The 16967-nt window shown below is 39.5% G+C and overlaps 1 protein-coding gene across 1 annotated transcript in view; it reads right to left on the reverse strand.

Moving 5' to 3' along the window:
* The window catches only part of cfap100 (cilia and flagella associated protein 100), a 35313-nt gene extending 21245 nt beyond the window's left edge, over positions 1-14068 (reverse strand). Inside the window, exons 1-2 of the mRNA XM_030765251.1 lie at positions 14015-14068; positions 90-253 (exon numbers count right to left, since the gene is read on the reverse strand). Of these exons, the coding sequence (XP_030621111.1) occupies positions 90-253; positions 14015-14068 (218 nt within the window). The remainder of the gene's footprint in view (positions 1-89; positions 254-14014) is intronic.
* Positions 14069-16967: the final 2899 nt, after the last annotated feature.

Genomic DNA, 16967 nt, shown 5'->3' on the forward strand with positions numbered 1-16967 from the left:
TAGGATTGCTATTGTACCTACATTATTATTATTATTATTATTATTATTATTATTATTATTGTGTGTGTGTGTGTGTGTGTGTTTGTTACACTTTGATGGCTTCCACAGAGGTCTTGTCATTTTCCTTCAGAAATGAGTCAAACAGAATTGCATCATCCTCTAGGAGCTTCTCAGTCCGTGACAGCTTTTTCTCCTTAACTGTTTCGACTCTCTGTAACTGCTCAATTTCGTCTCTCTTAACCACCAGAGCACACTGTGAGAGGGAGACAGATGCACAAACAAAACATATTGTGAGAGGGAGAGACAGATGCACAAACAGAGCATATTGTGAGAGGGAGAGAGAGAGACACACACATAACATATTGTGAGAGGGACAGAGAGACACACACAAAGAGCATATTGTGAGAGGGAGAGAGACACACACACAGAGCATATTGTGTGAGAGAGAGAGAGAGAGAGAGAGAGACACACACACAGAGCATACTGTGAGAGGGAGAGACACACACACAGATGGTGACATGAAATGAGACGAGATAAGTAATTTCCTAACACGATCAGTTTCAGCCATATGCTGAGATGATGGGGTCAAGGGTCGAGGTTCTTCTACCTGTTCATACATGTGGTAAGTCCGCATCATATTTTATTATACACTGCCTGGCCAAAAAAAAAGTCGCACACTCTAATATTTCGTTGGACCTTTAGTTTTGATTATGGTGCACATTCACTGTGGCATTGTTTCGACAACCTAATGCGACGTCACAACATATATTTTCGTCCAGAGTTGCATTAATGCTTGACCGAGATCTTGTTGACGAGGGGAGAATGTAACCATTCCGTAAAGACTTCTCCACCACGTCCCAAAAACTTTCAATGGGCTTAAGGTCAGGACTCTGTCGTGGCCAATTCATATGTGAAAATGATTCCTCATGCTCCCTGAACCACTCTTTCAAAATTTGAGCCTGATGAATCTTTGTCGTCCTGGAATGCGTCTGTGACATCAGGGAAGAAAAAATCCATTGATGTTGAACCTGGTCATTCAGTACATTCAGGCACTCAGCTGACTTCATTTTGTTGCCACATAACGTTGCTGAGCCTGGACCTGACCAACTGAAGCAACCCCAGATCATAACACTGCCTCAAGAGGCTCCAAATCCAAATGGCTACTTTTTTTTGGCCAGGCAGCATAATTCAACCTTTAATTTTGAGTGGCAGGCTCCACACAGCATGGAACCTATCTTCAAATGGAACCTACAGCCTTTCCAGCTTTTTTAGACATGCAGAGGGGCTTTACCGCTGCAGGGTGGCAGTCTCTTAAAATGATAACTTTCACAGCCTATTTCACAAAGCTTTTCTGCTGCTTATTTCTATATGTGATCTGAATGAGAAAATGAACACTATATTGGTCATCTTCTTTTATTTTTTTACACTTCCCAGCATGCAATGTTCTCACTATTCTTAGTTGTTTTTGGTTTTTTTTCCTTTCCAATTTTCTCTCAGGCTAAACTCACAGAGATATATGTCTGATTTTAACCAAATTTGAAAGGCATGTCAGGAATGACATGAACTTGTGCATGGAATTTTTGGGGGGGTGGGGTCATTGTTTAGCCTACCTGCTACACCTTGTAAACGGAGCCGGAGAAGGAAGCGGGGCAAAAGAGCTGGAGCACTGGTCAGGCAGAGACAACAGAAACAACGAGAAAACCGTCGCTCTCTTTGAAATATCCTATAGTCAATTTCTAGATGAGTTTTCTGAATTTATCTTTGTTATTCTTCCTAGAGTGCATAAAATCCTGATCCTGGGGGACTTTAACATTCAAAATAATAACAATTCTGATTCACTTTAACCAATATGTCCACGAACCAACTCATTTCAGTGGCAACACTTTAGATCTTATTTGAGCTCGCAGACTAGATGTCCCTCATGTTGTTGTCTCTCCTTACTCCGCTGCCCTCTCAGACCATTTCCTTATTACTTTCCAAGTAACTCTTCCATTCACGCCAGTTGTCTCTACTGCGGTTCGTCGCTGCAGTCGCGTTAATGCTTCCACCACTGCTGCGCTCGCTGATCTGCTTCCTACTGCTCTCAACTCTTTCAATGATCAGCAAAGATCTTTGAACGACCTGACAGACAGCATAAATTCTACCCTTCGTAATGTACTAGATATGGTAGCACCATTAACTACAAAAAAATAGGCGTAAACCTTGGTTTAATAATGAAACCCGCGCGCTGAAGCGTAGGAAATTGGAACGAAACTGGCAGGCAACCAAACTAGAGGTTTTCCGCCTCGCATGGCACGACAGCCTGATAGATTATAAACGTGCTCTCTACACAGCCAAATCCACGTATTACTGGAAAATAATTAATGTTAACAAAAATAACCCCAGGTTCCTTTTTGATACAGTATCTAAACTTACCCAGAATCACTCCCCTCAATCTAGCCCTTTTACTGCAAACGAATTTGTTGAATTTTTCTTTGCGAAAAATAGACTTAATTTGTCATAGTATTCAAATTAATTTATCAATCAGATTGCCTGCACACTCTCTGTTACTGCGCCTAAGAGTTGTCAGGTTGTGTACCCTTTAATTCAATTTAACCCTATCTCTCTAGACGCACTGTCCAAATTGGTGCACTCTGCTAAACCAGCTTCTTGCCTCCTCCTAAACTTTACATAGAGCTTTTCTCGGTTCTCGGCCCAACAATCTTAAACACTAAATATTTCACTTAAATTTGGTGTTTTACCCTCCACCTTTAAAACAGCCGTGATCAGGCCTTTACTTAAAAAACCGAACCTTGACCCTGAAGCCTTAAATAATTATAGGCCAATCTCTAATCTCCCGTTTCTTTCAAAAAATACTTGAAAAAATTGTAGCAGCACAGCTGATAGCCCGTATGTCCTCTAACAGTCTGTTTGAAATATTTCAGTCAGGCTTCAGGTGTTTTCACTCTACTAATAACGCGCTTACCGGAGTAACTGATGATCTTTTATTAGCCATGGATGCTGGTGCTACTTCTATTCTTATTCTGCTTGATCTCAGTGCAGCATTTGACACGGTCAATCACACTATATTGTTAAAGCGCCTGGAAAACCAAATTGGCATTCGTGGCCTGGCGCTCTCTTGGTTTAAATCTTATCTCTCTATAGAAAGCAGTGTGTCCACTATGATAATGTGACCTCTGAATACCGTAAGCTTAACTATGGTGTTCCTCAGGGATCAGTCCTTGGCACTCTTCTACTCTCTATTTACATGCTCTCTTTGGGTGACATTATTCGTAGTTACAACATTAACTTCAATTGTTATGCTGACGATACTCAGATTTTCTTACCTATCCAGCACAATGACCGCTCTGAACTGGCTAACCTTGAGGCATGTCTTTGTGCTATTAAGGGTTGGATGTCTTCAAATTTCCTGATGCTTAAGGCAGGCAAGACTGAAATGCTGATGATTGGTCCCCCTACGCATAAGCATCTTTTTAGTGATCTTACCCTAAATGTTGACAACTGCATCATCTCTCAAAACTCTTCAGCTAAAAACATTGGTGTGATTTTTGACTCAAGTCTCTTGCTAGTCACTCATATCAAGAACACAACCAAAGCTGCCTTTTATCACCTCCGTAACATTGCTAAACCTAGGCCCTTTCTAAGTATGGCTGATGCAGAAACCGTTGTTCACATATTCGTCACGTCTCGCCTCGATTACTGCAATGTTCTTTACTGTGGCCTGCCTGCCTCTAGTACCAATAGTCTTTAGGTGGTCCAGAATGCTGCTGCTAGAATTCTGACCAGAACGAGGAAGTTTGATCACATTACCCCTGTCCTGGCTTCCCTTCATTGGCTCCCAATTCATGCAAGGGCAGATTTTAAGGTCCTCTGCTTAACATATAACATTTTACATGGGCTTGTGCCTTCCTTCCTGTCTGACTTAATTACACCTTATAATCCACCTCGCACCCTGCACTCTCAAGATTCTGGACTATTAGTCATTCCAAGAGTTAAAAAGAAGTCTGCTGGCAACCGAGCCTTTTCCTACCGTTGTCCCTTCCTCTGGAATGGTTTACCTACAGAAGTTAGAGAGGCAAACTCTCTAAATACCTTTAAAACGAGACTAAAGACTTATTATGCATAAGATTTTCTCGATCTTATGCATAATATAATTTTGATTTGACTTTGTTATAGACATGTAAAGTCCTTTGAGACTATAAATAGTGATATTGGGCTCCAAATAAATAGTATCATTATTATTATTATTATTATTATCATATTGGATGTTGCAGACATGGTCATTGTTGTGGGATATAAAATACCACTAAAATAAAACAGAAAAACTGACCATGCCTCCCCTCCTACAATTCATGACATTTTAAGACATTTTAGACTTGAATATCAAAACTAAATTTAAGACGTTCTGAGACTTTATATTTTTACGCTGATTTTAAAAATGGTGGTTGCAATTATCATATACGTACGTCTGGATCAATGGCCGTACACCTACGTCACAAGGTTCCTATTGTGCTGCAAAAGTACCTACCCTGAAGTAGGAGCTAAAAAAGCCCCTCAAAAAGGTGTTCTAAGATCTATGACCCTTCTAAGTTCCTGCGGTGCAAACACGCAAAAAAGGGGCTACTTTCTCCAAAAGCTCTAATAACTATGGAAAAGTTCCTCTGGTGGGAAAGCGCCTACTAACTTAAGACCATGACTAACAGTCAGTCAGACTAAGTAAAGACGCCTAAGTAAGACTGGCGGTGTCCAAAATAGCATACCACATACTACTCGTATACAGATCTTGACGTAAATGTAATAAGTAGTTTGCAGTACACGAAAAATAAAAATTTTGCAGTACACGCCAGTTACCTGGATGAGTACTACTCTGGCGAATATTTGCAGTATACAACCAGAGCTTACTTCGTCGGGTACTGCATCCCATGATGCAACACGGTGATTGGCAAGTGCCAAAAATTTCAAAAACATGACAGGCAGCGATAGAAGTGGCTCCAACTTCAACTCCAGCTGCAGTTCCAGATATAAATGTATCAGTTGCATATTGGTGTAATAAGTCTTCTTATGCTTTCTTATAGGGCTGCTTTTGGTGGATGCTCGTTGTAGCCGTGTGTTGTTCGGTTTTAACAGAACAAATAGCCCAACCGATAGCAAATGTGTAGTACACTACATGAAGGCTTTCATACTTGTATACCATGCTGTATACTAGGGTGTGGAGTAGTGTGCAATACACATTGTATACTGGGCCAGTATGCAGTGTGCCATTTCGGACACAGCCGCTGCACAAAACAAACTCCCAGCTGTCTTTTGTAGAACAGACTAATTCGCATTGCATTGCGGAAAAAGTAAGACACTCATCAAGTCAGCACAAAATGGCCAACAGCAGGCGCTCTGTATTTTAATGAACAAATTTATTAAAAAAAAAACACACAAGGTGTGGAGCACAATAACTAAAAAAGATAACGGTTTTAATCCGTCTGTGGCCTGAACCATTAAAGACATAACCTACAGAAACAATTTAAAAACATAGTACAGGAGGCAAAGAAGAAGATATATAAGCATAAAAATCCAACCACAAGAGGAGGTCCAAGAACATAATTGAAGAGAGCAACAGAAATTAAAATATGAATTTATTAAAATATACAGTGATGAATCTCCAATGTTTTGGGGAATCCCTAGAGAGAGCGGAGTCACCTACAGGCTGCTGCCCCGGCAATGGTAAATACAATGCCTAAAAGTTAGCCCGGGGGTAGGGAGTCTTACTTTTTGGTCTTAGATTAGACCGGTCTAAGTTTTTATGCAACTGACTGAAAAAGCTAAGACCAGTCTTAAAGGAAAATTTTAGACGACTAACTTCTAAGACTAGTCTAAAACAGTTTTATGCTACCAGCCCCAGATGTGGGGGGAAAAGCCCCTGTCCATAAAACATTCAATATAACATGATATCAAAATATATTTGTATATTTTGTATCCACCACCATGTTGGCAGGAAAAGCGTGAGCAAAAATGAATGGGCTACCGTAGATTTCAAGCTGTTACAGTTCCCCACACAATTTAATGATAAGGACATTGAGCACTATATTGCAAAACTTTGTAGGTTAATCAGTACTAACCCCTTATAATGCCTCGGGTGCTTTTCATGGGTATTGCAAAAGGCATCAGCTAAAAATTGCTTTGCCGTCACTGAAAGGAAAGGGTAAGCACCACTTTATTTTAGTTAGCGTTAGCATAAGCAACGGGCAGTGTAATCGGTGTGGTACATCGAAGATACAGACTAGTTTAACACTACATACAAATTGGCTAATGTAATCGTGCCAACGTATGTAGCATTACGATAATCTGTATCTTCGAATTACCACACCGATTAGCTACGTTACACTGCCCGTTGCTTATGCTAACGTTACCCCTCCAGTGACTACAAAGCAATTGTTTGCTGGTAGACTTTGAAGCTGAATATTCATCGCGAGTCCAGATTTCGTCCATTTGTACTTCTCCAGGCTTCTGTATGCTTTCAAAGACTCTCCAGTGTAGGATGAGGGAAAGTTGATCAAGTAATTGTAAATGTCTGGATACTTCAGGTCTGGAACGTTGTCCGCTCCAGCTGTTTCAATACTCGTGAAAAACATCCCGGGGCATTATTGTTATAGTATATATTAGAATATAATATAGTGTCTTAGTATATTGTTGTAGTTACAGTAATGTTTAAAGTTTTGCAATATAGCGTTCAATGTCGGCTTGAAACATACGCTGGCGCCATTAATTTTTGCTCAGCTTTTCCTGCCAACATGGCGGTGTGTTGATTTCGACCATTCAATGCCGGATTGTGTGACATCAACTACCAGAGCTCAATTGGGAGTCAATGGGAATGTTTGTAGTACTGGAAAATCTGCCACTAAAGTGCATATGGAGCAGATATCCAGAAGCGGACAGCTAAACATGGTGGAATACGTGACCACCTCTAGAAATTAATGTTTCTTTGGCCTCAACTTCTGTTTACAACTGTTGGAGAAATGGAAGAAGGCCCCTAAAATAGAAGAAGGCCTCTGTAAGTTGAAACCAACGGAAGAAGGCCTCGGTATACCAAAAAGGGAAAATGCAAGGTCAGGAAAACATGAAGGCAACATAAAAGGGGGAAAACCTAGATTATAGTGACAGGGAAGCATAAGTAACGGTCGGGATGTAGTTGCTTCAGCATCCGCTTTGCATGGACTAGCCCAACGCTTGATAGTTAACACCTGCATTAAGGGTAAAGTGTCGGAGGTGAGATTGAGGACATGGTTGAGTAGCCGAGGTAAGATGAGGACATGGTTGAATATTATTTTTATTTAACCAAAAAAGGACACTTTGGAAATAATGGTGTATGGAATAATGAATTCTGGGAAAACTTGGGGAAATTTCTGGAAGCGAATGGGTCGGACCATGCAAAACACAGATGATGTAAGGGGTGTTACCATACAACCGTGTTATGCGCTTATTGGATACACAGATTTAGCATGCAGGTAAAATTTTAGATATAAGTGCATGATTTTCTGTATTATATTCAGTCACTCCCTGGGACCTGACTCAGTTTGTTGTATTTTGTTCACTGCTGAATGCAATAAACTTACACTGCATCGGACTCCTGAAGACTTTGACTGCTTTTTGAAAACTTGGAATTTATTTTAAACTCAGCATAAGAAGTACAGCATTCAGTGTGGAGAGGGACTCGGTCATATCTGGCCCAGACCTGGGAGTCTCTCCCACACAACTCTTATTTAATCAAAGTGCATGGACTTTATAAACAAGTACATTCTTCTCCTGAATATACGTTACATAGCGAGTTTCACGGTGCTTACACATGACTAGTGTTGATGCGTCAACGCAACGCTCAGCACAGGCTTGACGCACTGCTCAGTTCTCCACACAACAAGCGTCCTAGATATGTACTCACAGAAGCATTATTTTAAAAAGTAGGAAGGGGGAGAAAAAAGGCAAAGACAGAACCCAAAGTATCTCAGCAAGTCTTCTGATCATGTATTTAAGCAAACAGCAGAAGAAAGCCCTGGCAACTGCTTTAATAATTTGCCAAAGGAGGAAAAGAGCCCGTAGAAAGGTTCACAAAACATTACTATCTTGGGATCTTTATGGCGAGTTCAACTTGGTCAAGAAGCTGATGGAGCATAACGATAAATTTCAGTCGTATTTCAGACTTGACAAACAGCAATTTGATGCTCTCCTTAACAAGGTTGCGCCTTCCATCGCTAAGATGGATATTGGATTTTGCCATCCCATCAGTCCTGATGAACAACTGGCAATCTGTCTGTGATTAAACATAAGAATTCTAAACTCAAACCTGTTATCAGTCATAAGTAACACTGTGTTAGTTCCTGTAGGCCTACTGTAGTGGCATAACAGGTAACTCCGGACCCATAGACAGGGGAAACAGACTTTCAAACAGCTGTCGAAAAGTAACGTTATTAACAGTACCAAGGACAGCAGTCGACAGCGCGCAATGGGAAGGCTTAAAGTAATTTCCATTTCATTGTTCACACGTAAACAAATCATTGTGCGCGACTTCTTCTTCAACTGATTATGGACTATGGAAGTTGGCAAAGTGTTCTTTATCTTTTTTCAAGCAAACGAAATTACGTTGAGTTCCTATGCGGCCCAAAAATATCCTACACTTCCATCTGCTTTGTGTATGGGCCCTGAATCATCAGTTTATCAAATTAAAAATTGCAATTAACTGACTTATAGAGGTTCATTTAATTTAGCGTTTTAATTATTATTTAAGCCAACTACTTAACTGAATATAAATAAGTTTTAACACACCCATGGTGAAAATAGAATATTATACATAGATGATACCATAGTGATGGTGACATGATAGTTGTTATTAGGTAAAGTCAGGGCAGAATGGCTCAAGTTGTATTAAGTTTACTTCTGCAACTCTGAAAGTATACATTTTAATCAGCTATGATTAACCCCGTAGTATCGGTGAAAAAAGCTGCAGCTCATTTAATAATTATTTATTCATTATTTACAGGTACCTCGCCACTGGAGACTCCTACACTACCATTGCCTCCAGCTACCGCATGGGAGTCTCCACAGTGGCAAGTATAGTTCCCAGTGTTGCCAAGGCAATTTGGGATTGTTTGGTGGAAGAGTATATGCCTGTCCGTAAAAAGAGTAAGTGGAGGGAGATTGCCCTTGATTTCCAGCTGAGGTGGAACTTCCCTAACTGCATAGGTGCAACTAACGGCAAGCAGATAGTCCTCTTCCCAATGCTGAGCATCTTGGGCCAGTCCCACATGTTTTTGTGGGCGATGAGGTGTTTCCATTGCGGAAAGACCTCCTACGTCCATTTCCAGGACGTCAGCTCACAGCGCCACAGCAAGTGTTCAACTACCGCTTGTCCCGAGCCAGGCGGATAGTAGAGAATGCTTTTGGTATCCTTGCAGTTCAGTGGAGGATGTACTAATATAGATAAGTTGGTGATGGCTACAGTGATCCTCCACAACTACCTTCGATGGGAGAAGGCAGATCGACCAACCCACTGCCCTCTTCCAGAGGCTGACAGCCCAGTTGCTGCCCTCCAGAGCTTGACAATTATTCTTCAGTGGCACTTGCTGTGAGTGAGACATATTGCAGCTACTTCTCCTCTGCTGCTGGTGAAGTGCCGTGGCAGCACAGCTTGGCATGAATGATAGAAACAATGAGCCTCAAGTAAAAGTAGACGTGTGCAGCAGAATGTGTGTTGAATGTGTTAATGTCTCACTGTCCATCTAAATAAAAATAAGCATAAGTATTTTGCATCTCTTATTTGTTAACAAGACAAGCGCAGACATACACATTCATTCAGATTAAGTGCAGTATATGAGCACCTTACCAGAACCTTTATCAGTGAGAATTTCACTGATGAGTAACCTGAACATCACATTTATAAAAACATAAAAAATAAACATCTGTACACTTATAATACTTTTTGGTTCTGAACAAAAGGCTAAGCAAGAGAACGTATGTAACAGTGAGTGTTAGAATTTGTATGGAGCTAACCTAAACTCAACAGATTACCGAACATTTAACTAGGCAAGTACGTAGGTGAGCTCAAACAGCAGCAGCAGACTGGGCTCTCTGTAATAAACTTAAAAATTCTATTTTGACCTCCATCCTTCTCTCAGGTGCCAGACTCCTCAGCATAGGGGCAAGGCTCAGGGGGAATAATTCCTCCTGTTTTAAGAACAGACATGATGTTTTCTTTGAAGCTGTCACGTTTTCTTTTAGCTGCTCTTCTGGCCATTGCCCTTTGGGGTTGAGGATGCAGGTGGGAAATCGGAGTAATTGCAGGCTGACTTATTGCTGTTGACTGAGTGACTGTAGAGCATTGAGAGTGGGTCATAGGGGGCGGGAGTTACATTCAGTGATGGAAGCTGAATTGCTTGGGGTTGAGCTGCTTGTGGGGAATTGAAAGAAGACACCTGATTCTGACGGCGTTTTCGAGCTGTTGGAGACATGGAATATTCAGCTGAGAAGCTGGCTGGGATGATTGAGACTGGACGAAAAAACTCTCCTCTTGAGAGAGGTTAGATGCTGGTGACAGAACTGGCATCAAATTCAATGTAACATATTCTTCCTCCCTCATGTTTCGACTTGTTCCCCTGTCTTTCATAAATGGCTCAAGGAAACTCAAAAATGAACCTCCACCGTTTCCTGTCGCCTCCTTCAGCACCACTTTTTTTAATGTCATTCTCTGACCTCTTCTCCTTTCTCTATCTGTCCCTCGAGCTCTTCCATCTTGGTCTACAATCTTTCTCTGCAAATGAATAACAAAACACTGAAATATGTGTAGGGCGAGCCAGTCATTATTGCGAAATAAACCCCAACAGGGTGATGCAGGACTCCGACGTGAAGCTGACATTATCCCGCTTATTACACGGCTACTTACTAAAGAAATCAATAATTTGACACAAGATATTGATCCAAAAATGATTTTATTGATTTAAAAACTATTTTCTTGCTTCCACTAAAAAAAAAGGTCCATAGCAACGGTCTGTTGTTCATAGCAGGGGTCTGCTATTCAGAAATAACAGACCGCAGAATGCCGTAATTGACCAATCAGAACCGAGTATTCAACAAAGCCGTGTACAATAACCAGGGACATAGCAAGCTTCTGAATATGCCAGGTATGTAGCTAATAACTATAAATTATTACATCCAAATCTACAAACCTGGTAGCCCCATCTCGATACTATCTTTTCACCATGCATCTTTTATTTTTGCAATGTCGTGGTACTACTTCGAAGTGGTGTCATACAACTCCGAAAAGCCTGACACACACAGAATAAGTTTCTCCAGTTTGTCCTCCATTATGATATTGAACACCTTTAAATTCAATGTTTGTATTTCGCACCGGTATCGCACTGCCCATGTTACGTCACACTGTAAAATTATTGGTTATGCTCGGAAAGGTCAGCGGCAAATGGGTTCGAAGTTCAACCAATTTGAACTTTGAGCGGAGCGTTACAACACCTGGTTTGAACACTACGCTGCGCTGCGGTCAGAAGGGAGGCATAACGCTTTTTTAGATTTTGACACTAGTCATGTGTAAGCTCCTTTATAGTAGGCTGTTGCATTGTGTCCTCACTGATTACGATGCCTTAACAATGAAAGCGGTAATGGAATTATGATATCTCGTTATTTTCGCATCATTTAGCTTTATTTCAACTAATCGTAATGTCACTATCATTGTCAAAGTAGTACATTACATACAAATGTGTCATTGAAAACTGCTGTTTAAAAATGACTGAACAGCAAAACCGCAATACAACACACATGTATAAGTCTCCACATGAGCAATTCTTGAGTACTTCGAATAAAACAACCTTCAACACTTAGAACACAGCAAAATGCAACTGTATGACACTTTAATGACAAGCCCCGCACTTTCTTTTACTATTTCCAGTGACCACATTATCTGTATGGCCCAACAACCATCTTTCTCCCAACAACAATCGTAACTCTACACTTGTAACTTTCTTGTTCATCTACAATTTGTAAAACTATCTCTGCAACATTTTTCCTTGTGTTCTCAATCTTTTGATCTTTTGTGTATTGCAAACAAGCATTTGAGATAAATTGGGATCTCGAATATAAACCAAGTTCTGTTTGAGCTAATTGCGATGTAACTCTCTCTCTCTCTCTCTCTCTCTCTCTAGCTAACGCATTACATATGAACTTGTGTCATTGATGGAAAATCGTCTTAACCATGATCGATTCAAATGCCTTAACCATGAAACCGATAAAGGAATTATGGTATCTTATCATCTTAAGCTTTATTTCAACTAACTGTGACGTGACTATCAGTGTCAAAATAAGTCATTACATACACTCGTGTCTAAAAAGACTGACCAATGAAAACGTGAAGGGATTTATGGTATCTTATTATGCAAAGAAACAGTTTCTGTTCATACTGTGGAGACACATACTTCATGTATGAGTCGTAATGTCATGTTAGTCATTTAATTTAATATGTTTGATTAACTTTGCATGCTGGGGAGCATTGAGGTAGCTGCGACCTCTAGTTTAAATTGGATTTTTCTTCACTTTCTATGGAACAAGTTAATCTAATAACTCTGTGTTTGTTTGACTGGATTGCGAAGGATAGCAATGTGACAGCCAGTGTGGTGGTACACTTCTCTGCATTCAACTCATTATAGCTTTTGCAGCCTATTCAACAATCCATTACTTTCACTTACTGACAAGATCACACACAAAACAGACTGCAATCCTTTAAAATATTTCTTTTTGATTCTATGACAATAATCTATAATTTATGGAGAAATATTTAAGAATTACACTAAATGAAAACCAACTGTTCGTTATGCTTGTGACTTATCTCCCTTACCTCCATTAAGAAAATCTCTCTTTTCCCAGCGATGAACTCGCTCATACTTTCTTTGCTGATATTGTGATCTGAGGAGGAACAGCATGGTTCAATTTATACAGGGCATGCAGGTATAGGAGTAAACGTGACTGCCCTGAACTAGGACAGAACACTGTAACACAAAGATGCACTTCCATTTGGGTATGTTTTCATGATTGATAACTAACAGTTAAGCCTGATTTCTGAGTGTTGGCAGAAATTCAGCAGACTACATGGAAGAGGTGGTGGGAGCCCTTCACCTCTGATCATGGCCATTTTCTTATTGTATCTGTTCTGAAGTATGGGAGTGGTGTGTTTCAGCCGTGAAGTACTCTTTCTGTCATCATGTAGCTCCTCATTCAGCTCCCTCCTCCCTTCACTCTGCTTGGCTCTCCATCTCTCCTCATTCAGCTCCCTCCTCCCCTCACTCTGCTTGGCTCTCCATCTCTCCATACAAGCTGAATTCATAAAAGTCTTGAGAGTCTGCTCTGGCTGTTTCTCCTGTATGGAGATCAGGATTGTGATGTAATACAATGGTAGTAAATAACAAACAAACAAACAAACAATTAGAAAATGAGAAAATAAAGTGAAAAGGTACACAAAGCTACATAATAAACTTAAACACAGAAAAACAATACAGAAAGAATCACTCAGTAATGCAATCAGTAACATCAATCAGTTCAGGAATAAATAAATTAATAAGGCAATGTAATAAACTGGGAAACGGATATTTATTACTTTATTATTTTATTACTTCATTTCCATTTATCTTCTCTGTACCATGCAGTTTCATGTACCATGTACCATGATTCTGGATTCTGATTCAGTATATGAATCTGATGTTGGGGGGAGTAGTTACTTTTTTCTTTTTTTTAAAAAAAAAATCAGAAAATTATCAGTGCAGTCGACAGAACAGTGAAAAATTTGATGATGTCTGTGTATTTGGTTTGAGACCTAATTAGTAAGAAGTCATAGTCATGGCACTCATGTGTCAAGAACTAGTTTAACAAGTTAGTTTCTTCAATTTTTATTCAGGTGAACACTACCATCTAGAGACTAAGTAGCAATGCATTGTTAATCAAAATGTTGTGAAGCTGGTGTCAGTCCTTTGCATACCTGAGGGTCACTGATCAAGATGGCCATAGTGAGGTTGGTTTTGTCTTGACCCATCTAAGAAGGTGCCTCTACAAGATACTACTTTCCTATGCCATGAACTCTGTGCTGCAGGTAATTGCTATGGAGATTACAGCGCCTGCAGTTTGTGAGACTCAGTTACCCTCCTTCAGATAGCAAAAGTGCTGTACTACATGCATAATGAGACAACAAGGTTTTATGTGTATATGAGGAACCAGTTTCAGCAGATCAGGCAATCAGTGTACGCAGACAAGTGGAGGTCTGTCCCATTTGAGCAAATTCTAGTACATCAGCTATCAATAGATCATGGGTCAGTACCAGTTACTCTGCTATGAAACACAACCTGATTACCCTTACCTCATCACAACTGACATCTTTTGACTTTGTTAAACCTGCAGCAGACAGAGAGATTCATCCACAGGTGTCAGTTCATATCACTAGGGCTTCCAAAAGTTAGATGGGGGCTAACGTCGTACAATGCTTTTCTAGTTTCAAGTACCTTTCTTGTGATCCAGTCTCCACTAAGAAGTATCTTCACTAGTACTCCCATAAATCAGTCTATCCTCTTCACTTGATGACCCTGCATAAGAACTGTGGAGACCAGTTTCAGAACTTGTCCTGTCCCCTCAAAGATACCAAGTGGGGGATGTCATAGCTCTCCTGTGCCAATATCTAATTTATTTAGGACAAGTTAGTCGCTTCTGTTTTTATTCAGATGAATTCTGTCATCTACTGACGGAACGTGGCAATACATTGTTAACTGAAATCTACGTTTGTAGGTTTTCAGCTGTGGAGAGTGGCTGACACTGTAAAATGCTCTCTGTTTTGTTCTAATCATGTTTTATTCTAATTCTTTCTCTGGAACATACTAAAGGCCATAGCTATAAATTGATGCTTACCAGCAAGCCCTACAGGGTTTAAGAGGATGAATACAAATGGATCAGTTTTTAAGAATGCCTTTGCAAAATGTCTCTTTGCCTGAAAAAGTTAGTATCTAGCATCTAGCAGTTAGCATCAAGTTATCTAGCTACATGGTTAGTCATTGTAATTGCATATAAATATTTATGTGGAATACTTACTTCAGAAAGTTCCTCTAGAAGATTTTCAGGTTATAAGATATCTACACTTTATTTAACCTAATTATACATTAGCTGTAATATAATCTACAGAAGCTGCTTTGTTTGCTTCAGAACTTTAGATGAAGATACTGTACATGTATATTTATGTATGGATAGTTTTATTGGTTTTATGTCAACATTTGACAGATTTGTTTAAGTAAACTGGAGACATCAGAGCCTGTATCACTTCAGAGCTTTCCTCTGGCATGCATTTAGCTAGTTGTATAAAGTGTTTCACTCAAGAACAATGCGGCAGGTGAAGTCATATTGCATATAACCTGAGCAGAAGCTATATTGTGTGAAGACACCATCAATACACTGAATTATATATTTCCCTTCTATTTTTGGTGCTTGTATTTTTACTTGTTAATTTTATGTACTTTAAAAGCTACACTGATCATGTACATTTTCATTAGTTTTGAAGAGCAAACACGGCACTCCGAGTTTGGAAACTGGGCTCCCAATATTAAATTTTGGTCTTTACTGATTTTTACTGACTTTCTAGGTTTGGCCTTGTTTCATTTTGTTGGTTATCTGAAGACCATCACCCAGGCTTGGATTAGCCATCGGGAAAGCGGGGACTTTTCCCAGTGGGTCGCTGCTATTAGTAGGCTGCAAAACTACATGGGACCTAATTAAATTCAAATTTAAACTTTCGTTCTTACAAAAAAAAAAATTAAGTACTACTTTTTAAAGATAATTTTTTTTTTTTTTTTTTTTAAATGAATGTCTACATGATATTTTGGACCTCTCAGATCAACATTACGATCCAGTTAGTGAACATGCACAGAACACCCATAAGCCATGGGTTTGCAATGCAATTTAACCCTGTTCATAACAGCGGCACATACTAACATGCATAGAAAAAATAGGCCACAGTGAAATATAGTAGTGAAATATTATTGTGGACATCAAGATGTATCTGAAGATACATGTTATATCTGAAGATACATGTTATAAGAGTAAAGACGCATGAAATTGTGCTATTTATTTGATCAGTTATGGCAATAGACAAAAGCATTTAATCAGACTCGTTTGAGGGACGTTTTACAGTGCCAGCAACTATGTACAGATCACAGATTAAGTGTCTAAATTAACGACTTTTATGCTACCTCATCCCTCACCTATCCCAGAACAAAGAGGAATGCCGCTGTGAATTATGCTTATCTATGCTCTAACAGACAACTGTCACCTCCTGAATATCTTTCCAACAACAGTGCTTGAATTGTCATTCAGACCAAAACGTGTTTTCTGTCATTTAATATGAAAAAAATGCACTGTAATATCGAGAACGTTTGGAGAGCTGTTTATTAGATGCTTCATCTGTAGCCTGGTAAGTAAATGGTACGCCTTATTTGATTGAGAAAAAGTCCAGAACCTCGTGTTGGAGAAATAAAACGTTTCTTTGGTTTATGAAAACATTGTAACAGCTATGTAGCTATTTTTTGCGTGACTTAATCAACATAATCATTTTGTATTAAGAATTCATAACTACATGGTCATTTATATTACATTTAATGTATAAAGTTCTTTTATAAGGATGTGATCTGTAAATGGAGGAATAGGACGTTCTTTGAGTTTGTCTCTGTGCAGAAAGTGCTGATGATCAGACATTCAAGGTAACATGGTGTGAGCTTTTTTTGGAGAAAATGAGAAGACTTACTGTGTTGGAATGGAGCCAAGGGCACTATGATAAGATGAAATAGTGCTCTCAGTCATTCTTTGTATTCTCTAACAAGCGCTCATTAATTTTTGTTTCTTTATCAATGCAGGTGCTAATGTAAGACAGTATTCTCACTTATTTTTTTTAATTACGC

The sequence above is a fragment of the Chanos chanos genome, chromosome 2, assembly GCF_902362185.1.
Source record: "Chanos chanos chromosome 2, fChaCha1.1, whole genome shotgun sequence".
Classification (NCBI taxonomy): domain Eukaryota; kingdom Metazoa; phylum Chordata; class Actinopteri; order Gonorynchiformes; family Chanidae; genus Chanos; species Chanos chanos.